Source organism: Hippocampus zosterae, chromosome 2 (genome assembly GCF_025434085.1).
Source record: "Hippocampus zosterae strain Florida chromosome 2, ASM2543408v3, whole genome shotgun sequence".
Lineage (NCBI taxonomy): Eukaryota > Metazoa > Chordata > Actinopteri > Syngnathiformes > Syngnathidae > Hippocampus > Hippocampus zosterae.
The window spans coordinates 2954008-2971942 of record NC_067452.1 but is presented as its reverse complement, the minus strand read 5'-3'; the positions used below and the strand labels follow the sequence as shown (position 1 = coordinate 2971942).

At 43.1% G+C, this 17935-nt stretch overlaps 1 protein-coding gene across 5 annotated transcripts in view; it reads right to left on the bottom strand.

The window, feature by feature from the left end:
- The window catches only part of LOC127596397 (deoxyribonuclease-1-like 2), a 30084-nt gene extending 15938 nt beyond the window's left edge, over nt 1–14146 (bottom strand). For 2 of the 5 annotated variants that reach the window (XM_052058897.1, XM_052058900.1), the window contains exons 1-3: nt 13937–14145; nt 2625–2789; nt 2435–2535 (exon numbers count right to left, since the gene is read on the bottom strand). In XM_052058897.1, coding sequence (XP_051914857.1) covers nt 2435–2535; nt 2625–2783 — 260 coding nt within the window. In that variant the 5' untranslated portion in view covers nt 2784–2789; nt 13937–14145. Of the gene's footprint in view, nt 1–2434; nt 2536–2624; nt 2790–2992; nt 3061–13936 lie in introns of all 5 variants that reach the window. The other 3 variants (XM_052058898.1, XM_052058902.1, XM_052058899.1) reach the window with 3 other exon arrangements.
- Between the last annotated feature and the right edge of the window lie 3789 nt (nt 14147–17935).

Here is a 17935-nt window from a genome sequence, read left to right as displayed (position 1 = left end):
AATGGGTTCCCATGATGAACGATTACGGAACAAAATTACCAAATTAGTTACAGTGTTTTCCTATAGGGTAATCTAACGGAACCGAAAAAGAGTTTCTGTTAACATACAAAACGCATGTCTACTTACAACATTTTCCAGTTAAGAAATCCAGAACCAATTAATTTCGTAAGTAGAGGTACCACTGTATTAGAGATTTCCGTGCTGATAGCGTTCGAGATCCAATCACAAATTTTTACTTTTTAAAGACAAGCGCTCCCTCTAGCCAACATTACGGTCTGCCAACAGATATGTCCAGCTATTTAACTATTTCTTCAACCTTTTTTAATTTTTTTTACACAGTGACTTTGGCTGATGCTAAATGCTATTGATATAAGTTCATAGTTCAACAGCCGTAAATAAGTTGTCACACTTACCAAATACGCCACCTTCCTCGTTCCCCATTCGCCAAACATGCTTCTTTGTATCTCGATTTCGCCCACAGACCGTAATAATTACTTTGTCCTACATTGTGTCTCCATGCCACCTTGGAGGTACATACACATGACATGTTTATTTGCCAAGTGCATGACCAAATATAGTCATTTCTGGACTAGAAAATGCGACTTTTGTCACACACTTTCAACTCTGCGGCTTATTTAATGAAGCGGCCTATATAAAGATTTTACTAAAGGCCGCCAAGGAGCGCTCGAGCAGAAAATTTAAGAGTGATATTGACATGTATGTTGAGGAAGACATCTGTCACACTGAAAGCAATTGGCCGTTAGAGGGCGCATTTACCTGTGTTTTGGGCTGCACTGCATCCACCAAGGATTACTATGCCAAAAAAAAAACCTCCCGAAAGACATTGTCATGAAAGTTGACAGGAACGTGTGGATGTTAGAAAGCCTAGTGAAGGAATGGTTGACCGAATGTTAACGTAAGTGAGGATTTTTTTCATTGAAAAAAAAGCATTACTTGACGGCGAACAGTGAGTTTTTTTTTTTTTTAACTAGCCCAGTTAGTGCTGTTTTACTGCTGTGGTGCTGGCGCGTTACAGGGCACAATTTAGAAAGGAAAGTTAAGGTATGTAACTTTGAAAGCGCTTTCTGTGTACCACCTTTCTTTGTAAATACCTCTGTAAAATACAGTATGTCCGTAAAATGTTGGCACTTGTGGCTTATAGACAGGTGCGCTCTATGCATGTACAAAATGTTACTCCCTTCAAAAATGTATAATCAGGTGCGCTCTATAGTCCAGACATTACGGCAAATACAATGCAGATTGGCTGTGTTGACACCATCTGTGTGATTCTGTACTTGCGCGAATGTGCTGGCATCCTGGTGTCATTTGTGCCGCCCGAACGTGTCATTTGTGCCACCTGGCAAGGATTCACACTCATCAGCAAAAAGTGCAATTGGATCTCATTGCATTGCAAGAATAGCTGAACTCAAGTTCGGTCTAATACAGGGGTGCCCAAACCTTTTGGATCAAAGATCTACTTTTCGATCAACTAACCTCCCGGGATCTACCCGTACCGGCACGCGCATGTGCATGCGCACGCGCGCACACGCACACGCACGCGCACGCACACACACACACGCATGCACGCACGCACACACACACACACACACACACACACGCGCCATGATGAAAAACAGCCTGAAACAGAGGCATGCCATGCACTTTTGCAGCCTGTTAACTTTCGCAGCTAACACGTACTGTTTTAAAGTGCTTCCCTGGGCCCTCCTAGATTCCTATTCTTTGCTAGTGCCCTCGGTGAATTGTACAAGAAGCAAACTCTGAATGAGAATCATGACAATAAAAGATAGAGCGCAACAGCTCTGATCACAAGCTGCAATTGCAAACTGCTGAGCGCTAACAACTTCCGGTGACGTAATCACGCGCCACCGTAAATTTAAGATTTACCTGCTTTATTTTATTTTTAAAAAATAGTGAAAATGAGACTGATAAGATGATTAGGGTGCAGTGTATATTAACACAAAAAATATATTACTAACATGTACAAAGACACACAAATGGTTGTTTGTTTTTTTTTCTTCTCGACACTCCTCGGATCTTCTTGGGACCTGTCTTAGATCTACCGGTACATCAGGATCTACCTAATGGGCACCCTTGGTCTAATAGGTCACATTCGTGGAGAAATTCATAAATTTTTTACGGTACCTAATTAATTCCAGCAGACAGCGAGAACAGTGACAAGTTTGACTGTGTTCTTGTTTGTCACCATTTGTTTACCTGCCAACTTGAAGTTGAAACACCACCTTACAGCAAATGCAGAAGTGCTGCGTGCATGAGCGGAGATTTTTTTTTTCAATATGGACACATTAAAAGGGGTAAAGCAAGACCCACAATATGAGGCTCACACCACTAACTTATAGAAAGGAATGTGACAGCAGTTAGTCATAGTCCAAGTCGGTCTGGCTTAAATCAGTACCTTCCACTATACCTGTTGAGTGATGCCAGCAGTATTTTGACAATGGAGCCATCAGAAGCCATCACTCCCTGGAGGAATGTGACGTCACAGCGAGAAGTGATCTATACACATGCACAATTTTGAGCATATACAAAGTAAGACTGCAAGTAATGTGTGTCTGCATGTGTGTTGATGTGCATCTGGAAGGTACCCGTGTAAGCGTATGCAGCAGTCTCTTGTGTGACGCCTTCTGAGAGTCGAGCTTGTGCACTTTGCAGGCACAGATCCTGAAAGCTGATGCGGCGCCACCCCAGACCACCACACACAGGAAGGTCAGCCAGAGACCGTGGTAAGCAGCACTCTGTCTCATGATCAACTGTGAAATAAAACACATAAACCCTGTTTGTCAAGTGGCACTTGAAGGAAGTCTGGTCACATACATATACATATTCATTTTGTGCACATATACTGTACATAAGGGGTGTTCACACGGCACACATTTGCGCCGGCGCTTCACCGATGTATTTTGCACCGATATATTTTACACCGGAGCAAATTTTGTGGAGCGGTCACACGTACAAAGCCGCTGAGCGTGTCAGCACCGGCGCAGTGTCGGTGCAGCTCCACTTCCGGTCATACGGCAGTTTCTGCAGCAGAGCAAAACGACAGAAAACAGAGCTGTCGTGTTGGTTATTTTTAACTTATACACAACTCAAGCAACTACTGTACAGGCATGTCCTTCTCCTTCTCGGTCTCTGTGCCTTCTGCTCGAGAGTGCCCGCCCCCGAAAACGTAAATCAACAATGACTTCAATGACACTCAGAAAAGCAAACATAATGCGACAAACAGAAAATCAAGAGAGGAAATCACAAAATAAATTATATGGGGGACGAAGGGTTGTCAACGCACAACAAAGAAACAAACTACACAAACAACTCAGAGACAGTCCAGTCTCCTACAAAAGGAAAGGTGACGTTTGGGGACTATTTCCCACACCCCCCTGTTCTAGTTGAGATGGTATAACCCAAGAGGTGCTTGCAACTGTTACCAACCATGTCTTGTGTCGTTATTAAACAAACACATGACGGAAGTCCGACAGAGCACTGTCACGTCCCGAGTTTGTCAGCAGGGGGCAAGCTTCCTGCTTGCCGCCTGCGCACCTGCCACCCATTTGTAGTTAATTACACAGGCTTTATTTGGACGCTCTGGCAGTCGACTCACTGCCGGAGCATTCCACGCCGTGCCAATTCTCTCGCCCATTACTACTCGACTTGTTCATTACCTTAAAGCCTTGTGGCTGTTATTGCTCGCCTTCATACCCTCTCGTGTGAGATTATATTCGTTCACCAAAATTATTCTCCTTGCTATTTTTCCGCAAGCGTTTTCTGTTGTCATTCATTCATCTTCCGTACCGCTTGATCCTCACTAGGGTCGCGGGGGGTGCTGGAGCCTATCCCAGCTGTCTCCGGGCAGTAGTCGGGGGACACCCTGAATCGGTTGCCAGCCAATCGCAGGGCACACATAGACAAACAATCATCCACGCTCACACTCACACCTAGGGACAATTCAGAGTGTTCAATCAGCCTGCCGTGCATATTTTTGGAATGTGGGAGGAAACCGGAGCACCCGGAGAAAACCCACGCAGGCCCGGGGAGAACATGCAAACTCCACACAGGGAGGCCGGAGCTGGAATCGAACCCGGTACCTCTGCACTGTGAAGCCGACGTGCTAACCACTGGACTACCGGGCCGCCGTTTTCTGTTGTCTCCTTATTTATTTCCTGGTCCTTATTTTGACCAGCGTCTTCTGTTGTTTCGTCCAGACGGGTATTTTGTGTTATATTAAATCTCATTTTTTCTGACTATTTTTTCTGTGTCTGCTGTTTCTGGGATCCACTTCCTTATTTTGTTGTGCACGAAGCAATTATTCTATCGCTTCGGGTACAACGTGACAAGCACGAAAGCAACGCATTCTCGCCGTACGTAATCTACTCTTCTCGAGCATTTGCTCTGGAGCAAATTTTTAAACCATCTCCCTGAGGTGGATCAAATTTGCTCCGTTGTATGCTGTTTTCCGGTGCTACGCCTGAGCTAATTTGCACGTGTGAACGCTCTACTGGCGCAGCGCCAGCGTAGCACCGGAGCAAATCTTGCCGTGTGAACACCCCTATATACATTTGGGGTGGAACAAAACATAGATTTAAACAATGTTTCTGCCCTCGTCCAAGATGCATCAATAGGCACTCGACCATTATTTTTGATCGATTGAATTGATGTATGTAACAAAATTTTCCACTCAATTCACAATGCCCCTTTATTTTTTTTTCAGGTTTGGATGTTAGTTTTAGTAATCTTTCGCTTTTCTCTCATGTCATCTGTGGTCGGCGCTGGAGATTTAAGTTCAGCACGCAGTTTAGATTATAATAGATCATCAATTTGTGTTGGGCAGAACCCGTTTAGGTTACAATTGGTTCCTGCAAATAATCACCATTGGATAGTATAGGAACACTAACAGGGGAACAACTCAGTGGGGAAGAGAGAGCTACAGGCTCCTTACATTCGGGTGCACTGTCGACTTTCGAGAAAATTTGATATTTTTAGGTGCTAGGTTTTTAGGTAATATTAAATGTTAAAGCTTGGGGTAAAAAAATAAAATAATAGTAGGGCTGTCAGTTTAGCGCGTTTTGATGGCATTAATTTGAATGAATTTTAACGGGATTACATTTTTTCTCGCGAGATTAACGCGGCACACGTCACAGCGGATGTTACGTTGCTCTATAAATAAACCAGAAACAAAACAACAAGCGCGCTGCACAGGTACACGCATGTTTGTTTTACCAGCCACGGCAGAGTGAGACACCGAAAACGGATACTTAAAGAGTTTATGAAACGAAAGTTTACTTTTAAAAAGTTGCCAGATTGTTCCGCTGACAAGACCAAACTTACCTGTATGTTTTGCAGTCGTAAACTGAGCTATCATCATAGCACGTCGAGTCTGAAATACCACTTAATGGCCAAGCACACAGTTGACGTGAGTACTCCGCCCCCTCGTCTCAGACAAACAGCTATGGATAATTTCAAAGCGAAGAAAATGGATAACACGACGAAGAACAAATTTGCTTAAGCCGTAGCTAAATGTATGGCTACTGCATGTTAGGCTGTCAACATTGTCCACATCTTGGCTCAAGCTGAAATCATTATAAATAACTCCACTACGGATTGCCAGTGAGAGCCTCCATTACAAGTTGTGTACAGATTGCACATAGCGGAGAAGGCTTAGGTACACCAAGCGGGAGAAGACACTGTTTCAGGAGAGAAATAAGAGATGAGGTTGATGAGCCTCAGGTGAATAAAGAGCAGGTAGACTGTCGAATACAATGTATGCCACTGACGTGATTGTTACTTGTTTGGAACTATTTTCTGTGCAAGGTTACAGTGTTCCGTGTCCATATAAAGAGAGCTTCTCTGTGTTAATCTGACAGTGACGGTGCGCTGAGGCACGTTGAAAGTTCAGCGGTGCAGTTTTAGCGACCACACTAAAAATAAAGTCTCCAGTGCTGTCATCGAACCAAATGTAGTCATCCGAAATGATGTCTACACAAAACCGTAGAGAGACTTCCAGGCAAGGAGGACCAACAGAATCAACATAGCCTGACTGCTGTGTTCAAAGCAAACTTGATAAAAACTAAGTATGCAACCATGGCTTAAATCCACTATAGGCTGAGTGCTAGTTTACCTTAGATGTGCACTTTATAATTTTATATTGCTCTGTTCTGATTTCATAAAAAGAGCTGTTAAAGCAGCTGTTGTGCGACAAAATATTTTTTTCACTGTTGTTGATGGACAGTAATATTGTGTGAGAGATTATGTGTGAATAACTACTCCAAGTGAAAAATGTTCATGTAAAATTGAAAATCGAAATTGTTATTTCAGTAAATATTTGCATTTTGCACATAGAAAACTGATTCATGATTCCATGTTGATGAGAGCATTAAAATGGGGAAAAATAGCACAAAAAATATAAAAGGAAATTCAGAAGCGATAAAAATTGTGTGAGTAATCACGATTAATTTTTAGTTCATTTGAGTTCATTATGACAGTTGCATTTTTCATCACCGATAGATGAAATATTTTAATCTTTTGACGGCTCTAAATAATAGTAATAAATGTTAATGAGCACATATACCCCTGACTAGGTCCCATTCAGTTGAATGAGATTCGCAGCCAAGGCTCCCAACTGTTGTGGCCCCACCTTGAGGGTGGCGGTTTCATGTAGCTCACAGAAAGATAGGATGCTTTTTTCTCGTTTCTCTACTTGTACCCCTCATTGCTGGGTGATGTAATCATGTGGACTTAATCGACATTGGATTTCAATATCAACTAACAAGTTCTCACAAGTTTTCGATGCATTTACAACATCGAGGACAAGAAAGCATAACCAACATCGGGATCTCTGTGAATTGTTGTCTGGCAGGCAACGTAAGCAGTGTATCCATCCATCATTCATCCATCCATTTTCTGATCCGCTTTATCCTCACAAGGGTCGGGGGACGTCTATCCCAGCCGTCTTCGGGCAGTAGGCGGGGGACTCCCTGAAACGGTTGCAATTGCTGGGGGCATACAGATGAACAATCATCCACGCTCACACTCACACCTAACGGCAATATTTAGAGCAGGGGTCGGCAACACGCTGCTCCAGAGCCGCATGCTCCCTGGAGCTTTATAAAAATGTTTCAAATGGAAAAAGATGTGGGAAATTCTTTTTTTTTTGTTTTAAATATATGTTTTCTGTCGGAGTAAAAGCATAACACACATGTTCTGAATGTTTCCCAATGCTATAAAATGTGCAGAATAAATATTACATTTCAACATTTCTCTCAACAAATATGTGGGTCATAGCCTGCGACACACGTTTCTTTTAGCAGGGCGGGATGCAAGGCAGGTAGCTGTTGCAAATAAATAAATAAATAAGCAAACAAATGGCGTTTCATGTACAATTCACAGAGGGTACTGGCAAAGAGAATCTGGAGGGCCGTGAAAAGCATTTTTAAGACGGTACACGTGAGCTACAAAAGTGCGTCCCCATGCCTCCGCGTCAGATCTCGACGAAGGTAGGTAGACAAGTGCGTTGTGTATGCGCAGGTCGATCGCGATAGGTATAGCTCATATAGATATAGATACATGTTGCAGCTCTGAAAAAGGAGAGCTGTGGTGTTGTTTTTTTTAAACGTACACTTTATTTATGCTTTTTAAGTCTCGACAAACACAAACACAGACAAGTGAAATTAATGTTCACTTCAATGACACTAAGAAAAATGAAAATAATGCACCAATACAGAAAATCAAGCGAGGAAATCACAAAATACATTCTATGGGGGCGTTTGTGAACACACAACAAAGGAATGAATAGCATAAACAATTCGGAGACAGTCTAGTCTCCTACATACATACAGCATGTGTTTCCTTCTTTGTAAGTTTTATAGAAGGCTTTTATTTTTTTGCGGCTCCAGACATTTTTTTTTTGCGTTTTGGCCTATATGGCTCTTTCAACATTTTGGGTTGCCGACCCCTGATTTAGAGTGTTCAATCAGCCTGCCATGCATGTTTTTGGAATGTGGGAGCAAACCGGAGTACCCGGAAAAAACGCACGCAGGCACGGGGAGAACATGCAATCTCCACACGGGATCGAACGCATCATGAGGTTGATGCTTTAACCGCTCGATCACCGGGGCGCCTCGCAGTCCCACATGCAGTATGCCTGCAAGGTTGCTGTTAGATTTGCAAAACTAGGGCTTTTTTTAAAATTATTGTTCAGGAAGTGAATTTCCATTTTCCATTCCATTTACAGCTTTGTTAATGTCAAATATTTTGGTGTAACTAACTTTAGCACTGGTGCAACCTAGAAAAAGGTTGGGCTCAACAGTGCAACAAAAGGTGAGTTAAGACCACTGTAAGGTAAATAAATTAGATATGACACCGGAGTTTATAGCCACTCCTGCTGAGAACAAGATTGTTAAAACAAAATTGAAAGAATAAAGCCACTGATGGTAGATTACACTCTAAAAGTGTGTACATCCATAAAGACATACATATACACACACCCACACTTACTGTGAATTAAATTAATGAGTTAATGGGTTAACTACCAGGAATAGGTCGCCCCCTCAATTTGAATTTGGAATAGATCCATCCATCCATCTTCTACCGCTTATCCGGGGCCGGGTCGCGGGGGCAACAGCTTTAGCAGGGAAGCCGAGACTTCCCTCTCCCTAGCTACTTCTTCCCGCTCTCCCCAGGGGATCCCGAGGCGTTCCCAGGCCAGCTGAGTGCCATAGTCTCTCCAGCGTATCCTGGGTCTTCCTCAGGGTCTCCTCCCGGTGAGATATGCCCGGAAAACCTCACCAGGGAGGCGTTCAGGAGGCATCCGAATCAGATGGCCAAGCCACCTCATTTGGCTCTTCTCGATGTGGAGGAGAAGCGGCTTGACTCTGAGCCCCTCCCGAATGACCGAGCTTCTCACCTTATCTCTAAGGGAGAGCCCGGACACCCTGCGGAGAAAACTCATTTCGGCCGCTTGTATCCGGGATCTCATTCTTTCGGTCATGACCCATAGCTCGTGACCATAGATGAGGGTTGGAACGTAGATCGACCGGTAAATTGAGAGCTTCGCCCTTTGGCTCAGCTCATTCTTCACCACGACAGACCGATACAAAGTCCGCATCACAGCAGACACTGCACCGATCCGCCTGTCGATCTCTCGCTCCTTCCTGCCCTCACTCGTGAACAAGACCCCAAGATACTTAAACTCCTCTACTTGGGGCAAGATCTCCCCCCGTCCCGGAGGGGGCACTCCACCCTTTTCCGACTGAGGACCATTGTTTCAATTAATGAGGGGGTTTGGTTGAGGCTTTTCCAAAATGGGTCGAAAATTTATAAAATGGAATGCATGTTTCACATTTTATTTGAGACACTATTGCTCCTGCCATCCACAATCTGCAGGATTGGTAGCAAGTCTGAAAGTATATGGTTAAAATTCGATTAAAGAAATTGAATTGAAATTGAATTGACTTATATGTTAATATTACGAGAATGGTGTTTTCTTCTTTGTTCGAAATATTGTTTGGGAGACTATATATATTATTGATAATTTCTACAAAATTGTGAACTAGGAAATTAAGCTGATTCGGTTGACAATATGTGAGAATGTTTAGAAAAAAATGAATTGAGATTGCTGTAGGATGATTGTGCTTTTCCACAGCAGGTTCCAGCGGGCATGGCTCTGATTCGAAACATGAAAAACAAACATTGTGTTTCTTTGAAGTGTTGATGACCACACCGTTTGATGGACATTGTAAAAGGTCATCTCGACAGAAACATCCACTGAGGAAGGTGAGCGAAGTCCGGTGACGCGATGGGCACAGTATTTTAGTTACTGGGAACATCAAACGACCGGCGGAAGAAGTTTCAAGACACCTTTGCACTCATTTAGGGTGTGTTTCTGTCGACATGCTAGAATATCAGTGGTGGCATGTCATTTCCTGTTATATGATCACACTAACACATGATCGACTGTTCTCCTTTTTTATATGGTATTTGTGCTCTCCTTTAGCACATGTGAATGGGGGTGTATTTTTTTAATAAACTACATTATTGCGAATAGATCTAGACCAGGGGTGTCAAACTCATCTTTGAGGCCGCTTTGGGGTTACACCTTCCTTCCGTGGGCCGGTACGACGGTGAAATTTGATTAAATGGTTATATTTTATTAATTGTATATGGATGAATTGTGCCAATTCTGAAGCCAGTCATATTTTGTTCGATTATTGTTTGGTTGAGTGTTTTAACAGGTAACAAAATTATCACAAAATCTCGACATTATTCATATAGAATTTGGGCATTTCGGTACAGATTTTAGCAGGGTTTATGGAGGTTGATGCGCGTCAATTGCTTTCACGGGCCACATAAGTACATGGGGTTTCGACTTTGACACCTGTGATCTAGATGATCTGGGGAAGGGAAATGAAGAAACACATTGCGGCACAAATTGTTGTATACTTTTTTGTTTTGGTGGAAAAAGTATTTTATTTATAATCGATCTAGTCGATCTCATTATGAAAATAAAAAATAAAAATTGAGAAGTGAACACACCATGAGTGGTAGAAAAGAGCACAACTTTTTTATTTGGGTTTGTTTTGGAGATTGAAGTGATTTGTGTACTGTGCTCCTCTGGTGATGTTGCTCGGCTGAAATTGAATTTATAACCGTTTTTTGATTTATTTCTAGTTCAAATGGTGCATTGATTTGGTCGTAATGGTTCAGATATGGATTTTAAATACATTTCTTAGGTGATTTTATGCGTTTACGATCTTTTCTTTGGTGGTAAAAGGAAAAAGGAAAACGACCCGACGGTGATGTAGTTATTCTCTGCAGAAAGTTGAGCTATTTTTCATTCTTTTGTTATTTTATTTTTATTTTATGTTACTGCGGATACGGTGTGATGAAGTGGTGTACTTCTAATGATTTTGAAGGCAAATTATGGTTATCGCAGGCGAGTGTTTTTCATTTTCTGGTGTCTGCGCATTGGTATCACTGCTTTTGCCAGTAACTGTGTTTCCATCAACAGCGGAGGATATACAGGGGGCTGCGTTATCGTCGATGACGGAGAGTAGCCTTCTCCGGTTCCGGCGTGACGCCTCCTGGAGGGATGGCGATCCCACCTATATAGACGCAATTGGGGTTCCTCGTGGCGTGCCAGATGAGTATAAGTTGGTTAACCAGATTGCTGCCGGTTGGGAATCCATTTTCATTTGGGTTACCCCTAATAAGAATGTTGACAGGATCAACTACCTCCACTACAACGTCCAGAGGCTCGGAAATTTTACTGAAGAAGCCGTCTTGGCTATAAAAGAGCAATTGGCGGCCACCTCCCTGATGGCGTTTCAGAACCGCATCGCGGTTGATATGCTCTTGGCAGAGACCAATGGAGTATGTGCGATGTTTGGTGACCAGTGTTGTACGTTCATACCTAACAACACCGCGCCTGATGGCGCCCTCGCCAAGGCCATTGGAGGCCTCCGCACCCTGACTCGCCAAATAAGGGCCCATTCCGGCGTGAATGAGTCCTTCTGGGCGGAGTGGTGGCATAAGGCCTTCGGAGAGTACAAGGATTTGGTGTTTTATGTACTAATCTCTTTTGCTCTTTTTGCAGCTGTCTTGACGTTGTGTGGATGCTGTTGCATTCCCTGTATCAGAGTGCTGCTTATCCGGCTTATTACTACGGCTGTCTCGCCCACGACGTCTAAAGTGAATGAGATGTATCCTCTGTTGTTGTTTGATGGCAGTGATTCTGGTGTTGATTATGCCTCTTCGGATGATGACGTGATTTCGCTTCGGCGTCAGGGGGTCATAGATGGTTTTTAGTCGTTTTGCTCCCTGCCCCTGGGTGTTACTATGTTTGCGTGTGCGGCATTGACTCCACTGAATAAAGACCGTCGGGAAGGTTCTGTGTGATGATACGTGCAAATGTAGGATGAACAGGGGGGAATGTTGGGTTTATTATTGTTTAGTAATCATACATTCACGTATTATTCGGTTGATTCTCGTGTCGCCATTTTATGCTCGCAATGAAGAATGCTTCTGCCTGTCAGTATAGTTTGATTTTGCTTGCAAAGAAGAACGCTTATGCTTGCAATCATTAGTTGGCTTTGCCTGCAATGAAGAACGCTTATGCTTTCAATAAAGATTTATCCTTTATTATTTACTCACATCTATAATCATTATATGTTCTTCATTATGTGCTCACTTTTGCTTGCTGTACTGTGTGAGAAGTTAGGGTCGCAACCACCTTTCCGAGGACGTGGCTGGGAAGAGATAACTGTTAAGACTAAACAGCGAGCAAGGCTGAACCGTGAATGGAGACATCAACACCAGCTGCAACGGGATGTTTATGTCTATTTGCACACATGTACGTAAATTGCACTCACATACACACACATAGTCAAACAAGTTCAGTGTGTGTTCAACAGCCCCCACCCTTTAGGTTGGACACACCTATGTAGTAGCTTTTCCCAATAAATGAGGAGGTGAAGGGGGAGATCGTTAGGGTTCCGTGTGGAGAACTGAAACCGAACGCTTCTCCTCGTTCCCTCCTGGTACCAGAATCGAGTCTCCTGTCTCCTCCTTTTGGTTATTCTTGAGTGTCAATTTGGACCAACCTGACACCTACTGAGGACCATGGTTTCAGATTTGGAGGTGCTGATTTTCATCCCAACCGCTTCACACTCGGCTGTGAAACGCTCCAGTTAGAGTTGGAGAGCCCTGTTTGAAGGAGCCAACAGCACCACCTCGTCTACAAAAAGCAGGGATGCAATACTGAGGCCACCAAAACGGGCCGCCTCAACGCTTCGGCTGCGCCTAGAAATTCTGTCCATAAAGGTTATGAACAGAATCGGCGACAAAGGGCAGCCTTGGCGGAGTCCTACCCTCACTGGAAACGATTCCGACTTACTGCCGGCAATGCGAACCAAACTCTGACATCGGTGGTATAGTGACTGAACAGCCCGTATCAGGGGGTTCGGTACCCCATACCCACGAAGCACCCCCCACAGAACTCCCCGAGGGACACGATCAAGCGCCTTCTCCAAGCCCACAAAACACATGTAGACTGGCTAGGCGAATTCCCACATACCCTAGAGGACCCTGCTAAGGGTGTAGAGCTGGTCCATTGAATTTGGAATCGATTTAAATAGTAATTTCACATTTTGTGCAAAGTGTTAGGCCTGTCCCTACATTGGAGAAACTGATACACACACGCACACAGTTACTGTACATGCATATATACAGTTACTGTATATACTGTATTACAGTATATGTATGCATAATTGCGACATCTCAACGGGGAGAAACCTTTTCTAAGCGTGTTTGGGCTTGTAGGGGCAAACACCAACAAGTAGGTGGCAGAACCAGTAAGCGACAGTGACATTGGTTACTGATCAGCCCTTCAACATTCCCCCCAAAATATTCCTACACTGCTGCTATTGTTGGGTGAAAAAAATGGTGCCCCTGTCAATCAAACTTTTGGCCTATGACTTCACAATTTACAGCATGGGCCAGCTGTCAAAAGCTAGCCACGAGAATGACTCATTGGTGCTACTGAGTTCAGTTATATCCGCGTTCAAACTCAGCAAATCTGGATTTGTCAGGTAAACTTTAATTTACCTCCTGTTATTCATTAGCATACTGTATAAAAACACGGAATTCAACTATCAATTGTCAAGACGCACTTGTTGCTCCACACAGCAGAGAATATTTGGGTATATTTGATCACATTCGTGTTTCGATGGAAATGCACACGCTGGTTTTTAATTGCATAAGGTGGGGACGATTCAAAACTAGTAACAATGACGATCGCGACACCTTAACAAATGCGTTTTTCGTTACTTTGTACCGTTTGCTTTTACCTCTCAACATCAAGTGAACAGAAGCCAAGGTAAAGTGCACGACGCTCAGTTCCGAGTGTTCGTACCTGTGGTCAAAATTCAGCGTTGGTTGATGCGGTGCTCTGGTCGGGCAATAGAACCATAGAATTGACGGGGTGGGACCTCTATATCTCTCTTTCTTAATTTATTTTTCTTTCTTTTACACTCTGGAGCTGGTTCTCTGTCTCTGATTGTTCTCTCTCTACCTGTTCAGCGCTCTACCTTCCTGACTCAGCAGTGGAACACGCCCCGAGCTATGCTGCATTCAAACGTATTCAAAAAATTGAAAATTCCCAATTTCGCTCCGGAGCCACTTGAGTGACATGAAAAAAAGGAAATAAACCGAATTCATGTTCACACAGAAATACAAACCGAAATGTCGCTACAGAGTCTCCCATGCACGCAAACTAATTTTTCGTCCTATCGAGAACGTTTCACATCCTAATGACACAGATTACATGCGAGAACGAGAACGTTTCTCGTAAAGACGAGAATTGCACCGAATTCAAGCACAAGTTCGCGCTGTAGCATAAAGTGCGGATCATTTTTACTTAGCCTCGCATATAAACACACAAACCCTTTCCCAAAAATATTTTATGTCAGGGAAAAGTGTATTTATTTCCAGAATGCCATTCAAAAAGATAAAATTCCATAAATTATCGATGCCAGCCTGTAATTTAAATTTTATTTAATTTCAAGTATTAATTTGTTTACTTGTTCATAATTTGAGTTTCCAGCCCCTGAAACCCACGAAAAGAGAAATTTCAATCCTGTGAATAAGACACAGGAATTGCAAGGAATTTAGGGATGTCATCCGCTTCAGTCGACGATATCATCAAAAGCTTCTGAAAATCTGGAGAAATCACTACATGTAAGCGAAAATCAAAGGCTGATAATCAAAATTGAATGCCTGACCTTCGATCCCTCAGGTGACACTGTATAGAAAAACAACATCAATGTTTAAAGGATAAGAGGGGCCGGGGGGAGGGTATTAGATTACATCACTGAACTGATTAATTTGGGTGAAAACTCGCAGATTCCAGCGCTCCTATTATTTTGATTTTTGCACCTATTCCATGTTTTGATTTTTTTCTTCTTTTGTGTTGCGTGCTGTGTTTCGTTTCTAACTTTGTCATGCTTAAAATTTGAAGAGAAAAATCAAGTTAAAAAATAATGGTCCAAAGGAGCAATCACTGATATATTGTTCAGTTTTTTAATTACCCCTTCAACGTCAGAAATGTAGTGGTTGCAAATTTCCTTGAAATAGTGTGTTATTTTGAGTCAACATCGTCTGCCCCTACTTCAAGTCGTCGAGGTGTTCATGAATATCGAGGTCATCTCACTGCACAATGGCACGCGTATCAGTCTCGGGCTCTCGGCTGACATGTATTGGGGTGTAATTTTGCGCCCTTGTAGGTAAGAGGGGCTGTTGCTGTGTAGCTTGAAAAGTTCTTCCCAAAAAGAGGTTACTGGGCTTCATATCAAAGATCGTCTATTTTTTTATTATAATTTTTACAAAGAAAATGTTTCTTTCTTTAATGGGTTTTGTGTGCAATGGTTGCTTCTATGGTGAGGGGGCTTCATTCTTTCTAACTTCCATTCACAGATTGAATCGTTTGAAAATTACTTTTATTATTAAAATTTTATTTACAATGTCTATCTTGCCTTTTCATGATGTGATTAAATAGTATAAAGCATTTTATTTATTGAAAACACCCATGTGTAGGCTTGATCATTTAACACAGGGGTAACCAGTGTGGTACCGATGGGTGCCAGGAAGCCCCCAAGGATCACATTAGTAGCCCGCTGGTCTCTTCTAAAAATAGCTCATTAGTGATGGGACATTGTGAGTTTCTAGGAATGTTATAGAAGTGATCACTTGAAAATGTCAACACTGGCAGAAAGTTATACAAATAAAGGGTTGCGTTTCCTTTAATTATGAAAATCATAAACATGATGGTGGCCCTGTGGTCCAGTGGCTAGCTCTTCGACCTCACAGTGCAGAGGTTCAATCCCCGCTCCGGCCTCCCTGTGTGGAGTTTGCATGTTCTCCCAGGGCCTGCGTGGGTTTTCTCCGGGTACTCCGGTTTCCTCCCACATTCCAAAAACATGAATGGCAGGCTGATTGAACACTCAAACTTGTCCCTAGGTGTGAGTGTGAGCGTGGATGGTTGTTCGTTTCTGTGTGCCCTGCCGTTGGTTTGCTACTAATTCAGGGTGTCCCCCGCCAACTGCCCAATGACGACTGGGATAGGCTCCAGCAAGCCCTGCAACCCTTGTGAGGATAAAGCAGATTGGAAAATGAATGAATAAACATGATGATGATCTTGTCCTAAATGAATATCACCCATTGATCCATTTTCTAATCCGCTTATCCCCACGAGGGTCGTGGGGATGCTGGAGCCTTGTCCAGCTGGCTTGAGGCAGTAGGCGGGGGACAACCTGAACTGGTTTCCAAACAATCGCAGGACGCAGAGACCCGCCATGCATGTTTTTGGAATGTGGGAGGAAACCGCAGGACCAAGCGCAAACCCACCCTAGAACCAGGAGAGAATACAAACTACGCATAGGAAGGTCACTATCTAGCCCTGAGGCTAGATAGCAGCTGGCTTTCAAGTTATCAAGAATCCTACATTTCTGACGTTGATATGCATTTACTTGTTTTTGAAAAATGTTCTAAAAATATGTGATATAGCTGAGAGAGTTAATATAATACTGTCTACAACATTCATTCATTCATTCATCTTCCGTACCGCTTGATCCTCACCAGGGTCGCGGGGGGTGCTGGAGCCCATCCCAGCCGTCTCCGGGCAGTAGGCGGGGGACACCCTGAATCGATTGCCAGCCAATCACAGGGCCTGTCTACAACAGTGTTTAGGATAAGCATAAGATGTATTGACTGGAAGGAGTATAAAATAATTTGGCTGATTTATGGAAACCACCATCTCTACATTAACTGGGGTTACATGGAGACTTTTTTAGTCAATCTGTTTGAAACCAGTACAATTCAAGATCTCTGGGTAACTGTTTACATGTGATGCCAGGTATTCTGCTCTACCCATTACATTGCCACCATATTAATCAGAACATCAGTGTGCATACAGCCGTGTGACGTGCAGAACGAAGTAAACATCATGTGATTGATCAAGATGGAGCTCAGAGGACTGGGTAGCCCATGAAAAGGATAAATCCGCTTATAACTGAAAAAATGCTATGGGCCAAATATCAAATATCTGTATTGGGTTTTAAGATCAGGGTTGGATTAGTGTTGTGTATAGGTTGGCATCTAGCACTCTATTAAGAAAATTGGATGTGTTTCAGAGCCAAGCGTTGAAACTATGCTGTGGAGCTCGGGAGACCACACATATACATGCATTACAAATTGAAAATGGGGAAAAGGCTCTTTGGATTAGACAAGATAAATTGGCATAGATGTACTAGGCAAATTTCAGAGGACATAAGGAGGATCTCAAGACAGAGCTAAAACACCAGTTAAAAGTTTTGGATGGATCATACCCCATATATCTATCCATCAACCCCGACATGTGGTTGATGAGAAGTCCACTAGCTGACTTCTGGCTTTTGGACCTCAAAAGATCAGGTGGAATTATCTGATCCATCGTGGAAGGACATATTGTAGATAATTATGGTGACAGTATTGTACTGTATTCCAAGGCATCAAAATCTGAAGATCAAGTGGGTATTGCATTTCCATCCATCCATCCATTTTCCGAACCGCTTGATCCTCACTAGGGTCGCGGGGGTTGCTGGAGCCTATCCCAGCCGTCTTCGGGCTGGAGGCGGGGGGCACCCTGAATCAGTTGCCAGCTATGATTCCAAATTCTCATCAATAGAAGATAAAAGTTAAGTAATAATCTAGTTGTAGATACAGCAGAACGAGTTGTGATTCTTTTAACACCTTCTTGGGTCAAGCGTAACAGAGCACGCTAGCATAATGGAGCATGTGGGAGTAGCCTTTGCATTGCTGAGTATTCGAAATGGGTCATCAAGATCGAGAGAATCTTGTTTCAAGTATAGTCAGGAAG